Source organism: Rhincodon typus, chromosome 3, assembly GCF_021869965.1.
Source record: "Rhincodon typus isolate 14 chromosome 3, sRhiTyp1.1, whole genome shotgun sequence".
Lineage (NCBI taxonomy): Eukaryota > Metazoa > Chordata > Chondrichthyes > Orectolobiformes > Rhincodontidae > Rhincodon > Rhincodon typus.
Genome location: NC_063334.1, coordinates 17955626 through 17970892, shown reverse-complemented (window position 1 = coordinate 17970892; position 15267 = coordinate 17955626). Strand labels below are relative to the sequence as shown.

General features: G+C 40.4%; 1 protein-coding gene across 1 annotated transcript in view; it reads right to left on the bottom strand.

Annotated features, from left to right (window-relative positions):
• Positions 1-2610: 2610 nt before the first annotated feature.
• The window catches only part of LOC109932498 (ephrin type-A receptor 5-like), a 305440-nt gene continuing 292783 nt past the window's right edge, over positions 2611-15267 (bottom strand). Inside the window, exons 14-16 of the mRNA XM_048619959.1 lie at positions 6781-6890; positions 5086-5241; positions 2611-2793 (exon numbers count right to left, since the gene is read on the bottom strand). Coding sequence (XP_048475916.1) covers positions 2688-2793; positions 5086-5241; positions 6781-6890 — 372 coding nt within the window. The 3' untranslated portion in view covers positions 2611-2687. The remainder of the gene's footprint in view (positions 2794-5085; positions 5242-6780; positions 6891-15267) is intronic.

Below are 15267 nucleotides of genomic sequence, written 5' to 3'. Positions count from 1 at the left end.
TGTCATTTGCAGTGAACCAAATTGGCTTAAGATTGGAGCAAACACAACACTGGAGAAACTCAGCAGGTCTGGCAGCATCTGTAGAGACAGAAACAGAGTTGAGCTTTCAAGGTTGGTGTGTCTCTTCTTCAGAACTCCAAGTTGTCCACCATCCTTCGTGATTGAATGTGGCAGCACATCCGAGCTTAGATCTGACTTGTTGGTTCTGGGGTCAATTAGTTTTATCTATTGTGTGCTGCTTTCCACCTTTGGGCACACAGGTAGTCCTATGCTACAGCTTCAGCAGTTTGACATCTCTTTGTTTTAAGGTATGCTTGGTGCTGTTCCAGGCATGTCCTCCTGCACTCTTCATCGTATCAAGGTCAGTCCACCAGCTTGATAGAAATGGTGGAAAGGGGGAAATGCATTAGTAAAATCAGGTTATTGATTATGGTTGAATACAAGTCTCCTGCTGCTGATGGTCCTTAGCATCTCATGGATATCCAGTTTTAAGTTTTTTGTTCTATTCAAAATCTATTCCACTCAACATGATGGCAATGTTACACAGTAAATGATAATCACCAGCAGGTGATTGACCTTGTGCAATGAAACTTTATGGGATCCATAGTCAATGTTGAAGACTCACGACCAACACCCACCTGACTAGATACCACTGTGCGCCACTTCTAGTGCATCTGTCCTGCCAGTGGACATACATAGGGATGCTAATGGTGTGTCTGGGACATTGACTGTAAGGTATGATTCAGTGTGTATGAATTTCAGGGTATTGCTTGACTGGTCAATGGGATAGCTCTCCCAATTTTTGAAAGAAGCCGCCAGATGTTAGTAAGGAGGACACCGCAAATTCAGGCTTGGATTTCTGCTCCCTTGACAATGCTGGCTGGTCCATCTAGTTCTATTCTTTTACTTAGGCTTTGTAGCAGTTTGAGACCAATTTCTATACCATTTAGGAGTCAGCCACATTATGGGTTGGAACCGCGTCAGGTAAGGAGGGCTGATTTCCTTCCTTAATGGGCATTAATGAACCAAATGGGCTTTTACAACCAGCTTTTTAATTCTAAATTCATTAATTGAATTCAAATTATACTATTTGTCATGGTGGGATTTGTACTCACATCCACACAACAATAGTCTGGGTCTCTGGCTTCCTAGTCCAGCGACGTTTATCACTATATTGCCTTCTCTCCTATTCTTTAGAATCATTATATTTCTGATACTATTTTCTTGCTTATGTGATATACTAATAAGGCATTAGCTTCACGGAAACATCTTCTCACTAGATTATCTACATAAAGTGAATGATGAAGTCACTGTATTTGTATGGTAGATACAGACCAATCTCACCACAGAAGATTAGGTCCCATCTATTTCAGTCTCATTACCCCTTTAACAAAGTAATAAATGTGAATTACTGTGTAATTACTGTTAAATTAACTATCACAAGTGTGGACATTCTTTCTTTCATGTCTTAATTGTTATTGGAGATGTAAAAGAAAACTATTTTTACTTTCTGTCTCTAGTTTAATATTTAATTCCTTTTTTTATTTCACTTCTATATGTGATTTGACATTGGATTCACCCACTCTGACATACATTTTTCTCAGTTCTTGCACTATTAGTTTAACAATCTTTCAATGTGATTGATTAAGGACAGTTGCTCACTCTGTTTACTCAAGTCCCAAATGCACTCTTTCCTTCAATGTAATCTTATCAGCTTGCAAGGGCAAATCCAATTTATGGTGCTGTTAGATTATTCCCCACCGAAAACTGCGCCCATGAAGCAATAAAGCAATGTTCACCAGCGCAAGTTAAGAACTATAGTAAAACATCTCTCAACATCGCACACTGACAGTACAAAAAGCAGGGTCTTCGAATCAAAAGTTTAAGAAAGTGTCACTCACTTTAGTCAAATTAAAGAGTTAGTTTTGTTATATAGAGAAAATTCTGTACCCTGCAGTAGCAAACTGTACAGTATATACACATGAATATTCAAATATAATCAGAGCAAAGTAAATATGTACGTTTTCAAATAACGTGTTTCATTATGCGCTAACATTTTTAATTAATAAATACATACTGGTCAAGACTGAGTCAAGCAAAGACTTTATACACTACGTTCTATAACTTATTAAATACAGCATATTATAACTGCACTTATAATTTACAAAACATCTTACTACTAAGTAGTAAACTTAATATTGCTGTTCAATACACAACTGTCATTCATTAAGACATGATACAGGAAACTTACACAAAGTATTATGAATCTACTGGCATTTCTCGATTGAATTGAAACTGTCGAGAAAGTCAGATGCTCCCAAGAGGGAATTAGAGTCTTCTATTGCAGGACAAAGAAAGGTGCGAATACCATCTTACAGAGAAGGAATATGTGTGCCAAGGTATTCAGTGTTGCTCGATGTGAAAGTAAATGGATGAACTGTACCCCTTATTGAACTTGTCTCCATTCTCTGTAATCCAGTGATGATGATGATTCCAAGGTTTAAGGATTTAGCGAATTCAAATACTGGAACAGTAAGGTGAGCATTAATTGCATTCTGTTGTTCCAGATATTCATTCCCCCCCGCCCCCTCCCCAACTTATGCACCGAGGAATAAATACAAGTCCCAAATCAGGAAAAAATAAAAGTGCTGAATGGCTAGTGACAGCTCAAGCGATTTGGAATAGAGTCACACAGGCATCACGCCATTCATAAACTGGACTCGCAGCTCCTGAATACTGTTCATGATCTTCTTTTGGTGGCCAGCAAGACCCACACCAATTCTCTTCAAATCTCTGTGGGAATACAATGCAGCAATTTTTCAAATAAAGAGTACCAAGGCTTTCCTGTCACCACCTAAAATGCATACTGTAAAGAAAAGGATGGAAATCTACATACATGGATTATGCATGGAAACTCTGCATGTCCAAGAGCAAAGTATCAAACCCACCGTTTCTTTTGTAAATAGTTGGTGAAAACTGGACTGCTTCCTCTTCACAAGTTGTAAGCTTTATTGGTAATTTGTTAGAAAGCTCAACAAAGGTCAATGCTTTTCCTCTTTTTGGTTGGAGTAGCTTACAAACTCTTCCCTGTTCAGCGATAATTGTGCACACTGGCACAATCCTACGGCTGGGAGCTCTTGATGTGAAGCAGTGTCAGTGGCTGGTGGGATGGAGTGTATCAGTAGGGACTGAGGGTTAAATGGGATGGGAGAATGCTTTATTTGTTCGATCCTGCCAGCAGTTGTGCAGCGCTGGGGAAATCAAAGTCAGGGTGTATAGGCAGCAGCTGGACTCACTGTAACATGTCCCCACCATTTTGTTGATACCAGTCAGACGAACAGAGGAAGGCTGTCAAATTGCTTTACAACTGCAGACGTGAACTTGAATTGATCTCAAAAGAATAATCATAATTCACACAAACAGGTTAGCTTAGTGGAAAATTTAAACCCTTTGATGAAATTGATACCAAATGATAAAACAGTGGACACAGATGCAAGCAGGCATAATAATACATGAGCTATAGAGGAGTGAATAGTACCACATTCCCAAATGCCACTTGGAAAGTCAGTGGAAAGGCAAGAAATCAGAAAAAAAACATAAAAAGTGGGCAAATCTGAATAAAAGTATTCATTCTGCATTTTTCTACTGTCGTGGGAAACAAATAATCCAGAAACAGAAATCACAGAAGCTTAATTCTTTCAATAATAAGTACTCATTTTTGTTTTAAAGCTATAGTTACATATTCACAGAATCCACAATATAACTCTGTAAACTGAATAGTAAGGCAAAGATAATAAGTGGCAGTATTAAAGGGATAATAATATGAAGAGTGCAAAATATCAGATACTAGAAATCTGAAATATAAAGGGAAAGTGCTGGAAATACTCAGCATTTGTGGAGGGAAACAGTAAATGTTTCAACTCAATACTGAGCTTCATTGAAACTGAAGGAAGATAAAAACGTAATACGTTTTAAGGAAGTGGAAATGGAGAGCATGTGGATGGCAACAGATATTATACAACAAGTGATTCTGTGGTGCAAAAGTCAAGGGATGTGGAAATGGATATAGTAAAGAAACAAAAAAAAAGTGTCCAGATGAGGTGTGACTAAATACATTGCAGCCATTGCAAAGAAATTTGAAGCATTAAAAAAAAACAATCATTCATTGGTATCCAGTCATTCACACCACCTCTAAACATATCTCTTTCCTCAGTTGTGATTAAGACCCATTGTGACCTGAAACATTAACTTTGTTTCTTTCCATGCATAAACTGCAAAGGACCATTGATACATTGATCTTCACTATCTTAAGCCTAAAATACGGAAGGAATACTGATTCACCAGCTTGTGCTTCCACAATTTGTGAAAATGAGCTCTCCTCTCTTCCATTGGGGCATGAGCTACAAGGTCCTGTGCAGCACTCTGAACAGCTAGTTTGAGTGTGGACATAAAGTGATTCAATCCATATGTGGGCCATGATAGAAAGCAAAGTGAGTATTTTCTGATTGAAAAATCATTCCAGTAAATTTGCAAATTCTGAGGTATTTAGCCAAGCACAGAGCTTCACTGTATTGGAGCATTTGTAATAAACATACAAGGCAGTGAGGAACTATGAATATTTGTGTGGTAACAATATTGCACTGTTGAAATGTTTCCTAAAGCTTACAGAACTGATTTTCTGAGGATAGGAGTGAAAATATTTTGTCAGCTGTGTAGATTTTCTGATGGGTATTACTTAAGTGTAGTTCATGTAGTAACAAGATAGTGAAACTGACTTCCTGTTATAGAATTGATTAAAATACTGACTGTTGGAGCTGCTTACCTACTGCTCACCTTGTCAAGTCAACGGCAATGTCAAAGTCAATGCAGATAAGCATGGGGAATGTTGTTATGGTGAGTTCATTGGACATAGATCAGGTGGGAGCACAGAAAGGAATAATGACTCCTTATTCAATTCATTTTCCTATTTGTGGAGTTGGACAGTCCAGTAGAAAAAACATAACTCATTTCTACCCACTCTCCAATAGTTTATGCTAACTCCTTTCAAGCAGCACAAACAACAAAAATGAAAGGAAAATTACTCACTCCAAGGTTAATTTTGTCACAATATCCAAAGAGGTGTATCCACACTCATTGAAATTTTCTGTGTACCGACCCATCTTAAGGGACTCGAGCCACTCTCCCACAGATTGGTAGACGCTGAAGCCCCCTGTATTATGCTCCACCAGCAAGTTAGATCCTCTAGAAAAAACAGGAAATGCATATAAACACTTACAATGTTAAAATATTTAACAAAACCTCTTCCATTTGCTTGCAAACATGCAATTTTCTTTCAAATTCATCATTTCTTAAGAAATAGTAGAGATTGAAAAAGGCTTGCAAGCATTTTTTCGTAACAAGACATATTTGTTGTACTATTTGAGATTAGCCAGACGCTGGTCCAGATTTTGCAGCAAGCAGTGATGAATGATATTTTCCATATTTCATTCCGACAGCTACCCATTGACTTCTTGTGGCTTTCAAATGTTTACATATTGTAATTGGGAGGCCAGTAGTGCGTGCTGCCCTCTACAGGTGAGCCGTGTGAATAGGCAAACAGTAGCTCACCTCTTCAATCGTGGTGAATTGCCCACTAATACACTGGAACAGGTACTCTAATCATTGGATAATCCTCACTAGACATACAGATGGTAAAATTGGAGAAGGCTGGAAAAGGTGGTGAGGGATTGTGAAGGGGTATGAGCCTATAGGTTATCACTTCTGATGCAGCTAGTGCTAAGTTCTGAGCAGGGCTCAAAATTATGAGAGGCTAACATTAATTAACCCCTGACTTGATGTTGACTGCACCTGTTAAAGGCAAGGTGCACCGTGATGGAATTGATGCCGACAAAGTCATTATAGAGTGAGCTTTGAGGTTTGGAACACTCGTTAATGACACAACACAGCAGAGAGTAAGCTCCAATATGTCCCAATGCTGCACTGTAGAGTTTAAAAAGATGTGATCTAACACAAGATATCAAACCCTGAGGACATTTATGCAGTCCCATGAAAAGTCATTTACCTCACACAAGTGGTCAAGGCCATATTTTCAAATATATATCCCACCGAATGTGTTACTAGCCACATAAGTTGTTCAATATACCACATCCCAATTGCTCAGCTGCCATAAATTCCTACCAATCACAATTCATACCTCACATTTATCTCTTCATCTCCCTGCAACATACGTATCACTTCTGCAAAACTCACCAACATTTCAAATCTTGCACATGCTGACAGCTAATCAGGCATAATGACCACACTATCCAGGCTCATCGGCACACTCACTGAAATATTTTCCTTTCTTTTGCAGATTAAGTGGCAGATAACCGGAGACAACCAGACCGAGTCAATGGGAAACAAGCACATCTGCACATCCTTATCCCATGGAGGGGATGGTGTTTGCCATTATTAGACTAGCCACTGTCAAGCCCATAGACAGATGCAGGGCTAAAACAATGGCAGTTGTTGGTGAGCCCATACACAATCCTTCTCATAATCTGTTTTTCTCATAATCCCACAAATCTCTTCCCATTGACAAGTTTCAGATGGTATAAACATGGACATCTTTCTTTCCTCCCCTTCACTCACCATAACCCTACCCTTGCAACATTCTCTTTTTCTATACTCGAGAACTGCCACCTGACCAGGCAGGGGGGAGGGGATGAAGAATGGTCAATGAAGAAACATATGTCACCCAATCTCCCTTGCAGTCATTAGCTCAGGAATGTAAAGACTGACATAGAAGCAGCATCAATGATGGGGACTTGTTCAAGCGACGGCAGAGAAGCCATAGCTTCCCTGAAGGCAAGGCTGTACAGAGTGTCTGCTGCAGAGCACATTGGGGTGGTCTACAGTAGAAGGTTGACAGATATGTCAATACACATGGTGCAGGCAGACCTACCAAAATGACCGACTGACTAACTGCAGGCAATGTCAGGAGGTCAAGGAGATTAGCTCCAACTTCACACAGGTCTTTATGTGGGACTGTAGCCGACTGTTTCCATCACAGAACTGGTGACCAGTTCCACTGATGTGTTTGCAGCCCCTAACACTGATGTAAGCTTCCACTACAGTGTAAACACCCATAAGTTGGGTTCTACAATGGCAGTTCAAACTGTTCAAAGGAATTGCTGCATCTCACTGCGATCTGGCATCCAACACATTCAATAATCTACCTGCAGTAGATGTACCTGTCAGTCATAGTGTTTGTAAGAGTGACCACCACATAGCTCTTGTGGAGATTTTATCTTCATATTAAGAGTATCCTTTCGCGTGTTGTATGGCACTGCTAGCATGCTAAAGGGAAATATTCAGAACAGAGCTAATAGCTCAAAACTAGCCATCATGGGGCACTGTGGGTCATCAGTAGCATTATAGTTAACTACAGTCTGTAACCTCATGACCAGATATGCCCATCAAATCCACCCAACCCTCAGAATAGCATTCCACCCAGACTGATCCCATAACCTCGCATTCCCCACAGCTAATCCAGCTATCCTGGGCATCCCTGGACACAATGGGTACGTTAACATGGCCAATCCACCTAAATTGCACATCTTCGGACTGTGGGAGGAAACTAGAACACCCGGAGGAAACCCACGTGGACACGGGGAGAATGTGCAAACTCCACACAGAGATCGCTCGAGGGTGGAATCAAACCTGGGTCCCTGGCAATGTAAAGCAACAGTGCTAACCATCGAGCCATTGTGCCACCGCATTGATGAAATCTATGTACTCTTTGGCAAATAATTCATTTTTTAATTTTGGAAAGCTTTTCTGTCATCCACATCAGGATTGTGATGAAATACTCTCCACTTTCTTAGATGAGTACAGCTTAGACAAAGCAAGCTACTAGACTGGCAGTGCATCCAGCACCTTAAACAATCACTCATTCCATTACCAGTGCACCATATCCCATTCACAAGATGCAATGCAACAACTTTACAAGACTTTTTCAATAGTACCTTCAAAATCTACAACCTCCATCATTGAGAAGAACAAGGATAGTTGGCACATGAAAGCATTACCTCCTACAATGTCCAATGCAAGTCACATACCACCCTGACTTGAAGCTATATCATTTTCCTTCACTGTCCCTGGGTCATAATCTTGGAACCCACTTCCAAAAGTACAGCAGATGTACCCACACAACAATCTTACAAACTTTTAAGAAGGTGGCTCATTAACATCTTTCAAAGGCAGTTAAAATGGACAATAAATGCTATCCTTGCCAGTAAAACCTACTTTTTTTTAAGACAAAATGAAACAAAAATATGTGGGCATTATAGGTTGCTGTTTGATTTAGAGTCACAGAGCTGTACAGCATAAAAACAGACCCTATGCTCCAACCTGTCCAAGCCGACCAGAATGCTACATTAATCTAGTTACATTTGCCAGCATTTGGCCTATATGCCCCTAAACCTACCTATTCATATATCCATCCAGATTGTTTTAACTGTTGTAATTGTACCAGCCTCCACCATATCCACTGGCAGCTCATTCCATACACGCACCACGCTCTGCGTGAAAAAGTTGCCCCTTAGGACCCTTTTAAATCTTTCACCTTAAACCTATGCCGTCTAGTTTGGGACACCCCTACCCCGGGGAAAAGACCTGTGTTATTCACCCTATCTGTGCCTTCATGATTTTATAAGGTCTCCATGCCTCTTTCAGGTCACCTCTCAGTCTTCAATGCTCCAGAGAAAATAGCCCAGCCTCTTCAGCCTCTCCCAATAGCTCAAACCCTCCAACCCTGGCAACATCCTTGTAAATATTTTCTGAACACTTTCAAGCTTCACAACATCCTTCCTATAGCAGGGAGACCAGAATTGCATGCAGTACTCCAAAACTTGTACCCCAAGATCTCTTCTTTCAGTAACATCCCCAGGGCCTTATCATTAAGTTCACAATTCCTGCCCTGATTTGCCTTTCCAGAATGTAGCACTTAACATTTATCTAAATTAAACTCCATCTGCCACTCCTCGGCCCATTGACCCATCTAATCAAGGTCCTGTTGTACTCTGAGGCAACCTTCTTCACTGTCCACTGCACCTCCAATTTTGGTGTCATCTGCAAACTTACAAACCGTGCCTTGTATGTTCACAGCCAAATCATATTTATAAATGGCGAAAAGCAATGGAAAAAGCACTGATCCGTGTGGCACTCCGCTGGTCACAGACCTCCGGTTTGAAAAGGAATCCTCCACCACCACCCTCTATCTTCTATCTTTGAGCCAGTTCTGTATTCAAATGGCTAGTTCTCCCTCTATTCGATGTGATGTAACCTTGCCAAGCAGTCTACTCATGAGGAACCTTGTCGAATGCCTTACTGAAGCCCATATAAATCATGCACTCTATAATAGTTGTGTTGATCTCATCAGCATTATTATTACAGCAAAATCCAGGCCAATATTCCTACTTTGAACAGTAATTGAAGCAAAGTGCAACAGATCTGGCAGCATCTGTGTTTTGAATCCAGTGACTCTTCATCAGAACTGATAGCAGATAGCAAAAGGTCATCTGCTGAAAATGAGATTGGGTTGGGGGAAGATCTGGACCACTGTATTCGCTGCTCACAATGTGGTCTCCTCTACGTCATGGAGAGCATCTTGCACAACACCTATGTTCTTTCCATAAAAATGACTCCAAACATCCAGTTGTCTGAGACATTTTTTTGTCTCGGGCCTGCTGCAATACTCCAGTGAACCTTAGTGCAAGCTTGACGAACAACATCTCATTATCTGCTTGGGGACCCTGCAGCCCCTAAGACTCAACATAGAGTTCAATAACCTTAGAATGCAATTCCGTCCTTCCACGTTTTTTACTCATCCCTGCATCCTGGTCATGTCATGACGTGGGCTGCCCTCAAGCACAGTCAACCCATTCTCACCCACACTCAATCCCATTATCACATCACATCGGTTGCTCTCAACACAGTCTATCCATTCTCTCCTACTCTCATTGTCATTTACTTAGCTTCTCCTCTGTCCTGGCTGACTATTAGTTATCTTGTCTGCCTACCCCTTTCGTATCTCTCTCGCTCTCTCTCTCTCTGGGGTTGATCTCCAACTATTTGCTCACCTCTTCCCCCACCCTGCCCCACCTCATCTTCAGCATAAATATCACTTTCTCATAGTTTCTATCAGTTCTGATGAACTGATCATCAGACTCCAAACATTAACTCTGCTTTCTCCCTGCAGGTGCCCACAACCTGCTCAGTTTCACCAAAAATTTCTATTTATATTTCAGATCTACAGCATCCGCAGTTCTTTGTTTTATTCCTACTTTGAAGCTTATTCATTTCATACTATGTAAAGTAACAACATGACTCTGCAAAGCCACGAATCACCATTTCACTTCACACCCAAGGAAACATTAAATCGAGCTTACAGCACGGCCTAAAACTGCATTCTACTGACTGGATTTTTATTCCATCTTTAAGATGGAATTTTGCTGATTTTGTGAGTTCCAAGCATTGCAGCTATTTCTGAAAGCAGATTTTGACATCCAAAAGTATTTTCCAGAGTGCGATACATTTACATTGAGTTAGAGATCACGCAGTATCTGTTTCCTAGCCTGATATTCTTTTTCCTCACTGCAGTGTGTAGTTTTGCAAATATTTATTTGGCATGTTGGTGATGAAAGTGACAGAGTTTATCTGCCTAATGTAATTAAATAACAGAAATACCTAAAATTGTTACAATTCTGCAGCATACAACCATTAGATTATGCACCTTTTTGAGACAAAAATCAATAGAATTTGTGTAACCAGTTGGATCCATTGACTACTGGGAGTAACCACAGTGAGGTGAAAGCTCAGTCACTTGAGTTAACATTTCCTCCTCATTGACTTATGTATCTATTGTATTCTTTCCTAACAGCAGTGAGCAGCACACCCATACCCACTGCATCAAAATGATGCATACCAATTCCTTGTCACTGAGTTATGAGGGTAACTTATTCTGATGTTGACAGAATTAATTTAGAAATTTATTTAGAAATAAACAATTTGTAATAACACTATGAATTATGCTGTCCCAACATGAGCAGGAAAAGAAAAATGGCTACAGAGTACACTGCAATAATTTTAGACAGAGAAAGAAAGCTGCACACGAACAGTGTTGCCTGTTTCACCCATGCGAGTCCTAACTTAAGAGTGGAACAGGACAATATGTGTTACCCACCAGACTTGAATTTCTACAATAGAACTCTATTCCTGAGAGAGGATTCCTTTCCCAGCAATCTAGATAGAACAGGCACAAAATCTGGCCAAATGTCTGCATAACCAATGCAGTGACCTAACCAGCAGATCAATTTTCCAAAGGTCAAGATGAAATGAGAAGCACAATCATTGAAATGGAAGCAAAATAATTTTATTTGATTCTAATAGTTATTAACAGACTGTTAAAATGCTGTTTTATTTTAGAAATTAGGAACCTGAATGAAGAGCTCGGGATTTACATGGGATACTGCCAAAGTTAAAAGAGCTGGGGTTCAAGACAACCTATTAACACTGTTTACAAAGGGACCCACATTTTATTAAAAAGACTTCCAAACTGTACTTCTCAACTTGTGTCACTGCAAAGTAGTCTCTACTTTATAGCAACACAAGAATACAGAGAAGTGAAAGCAATTTGACATCAGATATGAAGCTTTCAGTTCTTTGTGTCACATTAGTCACAGCATAAATGCCTTAAGATTTAAAGTTATAATTTAATAAATCCCCTCAGAACTGTATGAACCTCCTCAGTTTCTAGACTTACAAAAGCACAAAAATCCTGGCCTATTATTTCTAAATTTAAATATTATTTCTATCTTTGAAAGACCAACATATGTAGTCCGTTAAACACTTTCAGCATAGAAGTCTGTTTTCTGCTCACTAAAGAGTGGTGTCAGTAGACAGTATGATGCAGTGTTGCACTCTAAAAGCTCACACTTCCAATATAAATGTGGCATAGTTGTCAATTCAGTAATGAAGGGGTGTCAGGGTGGCAAGTATGATAATGTCCACCATCAGAGCACACAGGAAGAGCAGTCAATTAAAGATACAGAGCTGCCAGCACTCTAATCTGCAAGAGGCACAGGATAATTTTAACCTGCTTCTATTCCCATCAATGTCATGCAAGGAGCACTAGAAGAACAGTTCAATGGGAAGAAAATGCTTTTACAGCGATTAGGCTGTCACAGTTCAATAGTGAAGCTACAAGCAATAATAATCAGACTAATTTTTTTTAAAAATTCTCTTTCACTTTTCTCTATTGCCCTCTTTTCCTGTTGACACTAGAGTGCAATGGTGGACATGTTGTTATGGGGGAGCGGGGGGCGGTTGGGGGGTGGGGGAAGGAAACAGAGTTTCTTAGTTGTCACAAATGTGCTGAATTTGCACCCAGCTCTATCTCACCGCCATTTTTCCTGACTCTCCATTGTTAAATTATCAGGTAGTTTATCCAAAATCCAGTACTGGATGAGCAAAGATTTCCTTTAATAATTTTTTTGGCAACACTGTGGCCATTAGTTTCAGTGCTCACTTGAAATTTCATCCCTTAGCCATTGACTCCATTCATTGTTGCAGTCTGGAACTCAGCCAAATTGTATGCACCCTTGGTGTTGTGTTTGATTGCTAGGTAAATTTCCAAACAGACGTACACGTCATCACTAATAGGCCCACTTCATCCTCTGTAACATTGCCTGAATTTGGCCCTGTATCAGCTCATTTGCTGCTAAAACGTTCTTTTATCTTTTTGTTATCTCTGAAGTCAACGATTACAATGCATTCTTGCCTGGTCTACCACATTCTTTCCTCTAGAAACTTGATGTCGTCCAAGTGCCTTCATCTTAAATCATAGCAAATAATGTCAACCTTCCATACCTGAGCTCGCTGATCTACATTGCTTGACTGGGAGCCACTTTAAAATTCTCATCTTTGTTTCCAAATCTTTCCACGATCTCAGTCCTCTCTTTCTCCCCTATCAAAAATCCATCTCAACTTATTGTACATTCTCTCCTTAGTCTTTACTGCCTTCTTATTATTTCTCAATCTCTCCCTCCACACATTCACTAGCCCATTTTCATAGGCCACCTTCTTTGCTAGTCTCATTCCAGAAATGAGACTAGTGCCGACACGATGGCTCAGTGGTTAGTGCTGCTGCCTCACAGCGCTAGGGACCCGGGTTTGATTCCACCCTCGGGTGACTGTCTGTTTGGAGTTTTCACATTTTCCCTGTGTCTGTTTGCATTGCCTCTGGGTGCTCCAGTTTCCTCCCACAGTCCAAAGGTGTGCAGGCTAGGTGGGTTAGCCGTGGGAAGTGCAGGGTTTCCGGGATAGGGTAGGGGGTGGGTCTGGGGTGTTGGGAAACTGTTTGGATGGTTGGTATAGACTCAATTTGCCAAATAGTCTGCTTCCACTCTGTAAGGATTCTATGAATTCACAGATAAGTTTGTCTCTAATCACTTTCTTGTACTGCTCTCCAATCACATTTTCCATTCTTTGTTACCTCCTTCTGTCTCTTTCCCTAGAGAAAACAATATCATAGTTTGTTTTCAGTTGCACTTTAAAATCCCATTGGTCTAGCCTGTGGTACATTGAGATACCAACCATTGGTGACATCTGATTAGGGTAGAGTGCTGACTGTTCAAATTCAGGCAATATGGAGATTTTCCAAAATTGTTCCCAAAAACCTTCTCATTGGACTTGAAAGATTGATAGTCCTTAGGTTCAAAGACTGTTATGATCTTGATTATGATCTTCTGTAAATCAGTGCTGCAGTATCTTTTCATCTCTATGGGTGCCCTCCATAACCAGAACATCCGTCCTCTAGTACAGAGACCAAACTATACAAAATACTCCAGATGTGGTCTCACTAAGGCCCTTTGTAACTGCAGCAAAACTCTGCTACTGCTATACTCACATCCTCACACTAGGAAGGCCAACATACCATCTGCTTTCTTCACCATCTGCATCAGCCACATGCTTTTTTTCTGGAATGGTGTACAAGGACACCCAGGTACCTCCCCTTTTCATAATCTATTGCCATTACGATAATTGTCTTCCTGTTTTTCCTCCCTAATTGGATAACCTCACATTTATCTCCATGTTCTTAATCTATCATGCATTTGCCCACTCACTCAATTTGTCCAAATCATATTGAAGCATACTCTTCATAGCTCATCCTCCCACCCAGCTTTGTGTTATTTGCAAACTTGGAGAGATTACATTTAGTTCCCTCATTTAAATCATGTACAGTCTGACTAGATGGGGTTCAAGCACTGATTCCTACAAGTACACCACTAATCGCTGTCTGCTATTTGGAAGAAGACCCATTTATTCCTATTGTTTCCTGTGGGGCAACCAATTCAGTACCACGTCAGTATATTACCCAAATCCTTTCCTCTCTACTTTCACATGCTAACTTTATTTTTAATGTGGGATGTTACAGAAAATCTTCTGAATGTCCACATGAACCACATGCACTAGCACACCCTTATCAACACAACTAATTACATTGTTGAAATACTCCAGTAGATTTGTCGAGCATGACTTCCCTTTAGTGAATCCATGCTGACTCTGTCCGATCCTGTCACTATTTTCCAATTGCTCTGCTACTAAATCTTTTATCCTTTTAACCTTTTAGTGGACTCTAGCATTTTTCCCCATTACCAACATTAGGCTAACCAGGCTAGAATTCCCTGTTTTCTCCCTAGTACCTTTTCATATAGCAGGGTAATTTTGCAAACCACACCTCCCAAGTCCAAAGGAACTGTATCAGAATCTGTTGAATCATGAACGATGACCTCCAATGTATCCACTATTTCTAGGGCCACTTCCTAAAGTAGTCTAGGATGTCGATTGTTGGGACCTGAGGATTTGTCAGATTTTAATTTTATCAATTTCCCAACACTATTTCCCTACTAAAACGTTCTTTCAGTTTCTCCCCTCACTAGAACCTGTGCTCCTGAATGTCTTTGGGATATCATTTGTGTCCTCCTATGTGAAGGCAGAACAGAAGCATTCGCTTGTCTGCCATCTCTTGTTCCCCATTATAAAACTTTCCTTGTTTCTGGCTGTAAGGGACCTAAATTTATCTTCACTAATCTTCTTACTCTTCACACATCTACAGAAACTTTTATTGAATCAGAGATAGTAGGAACTGCAGATGCTGGAGAATCCGAGACAACAAGGTGCAGGGCTGGATGAACACAGCAGGCCAAGCAGCATCAGAGGAGCAGA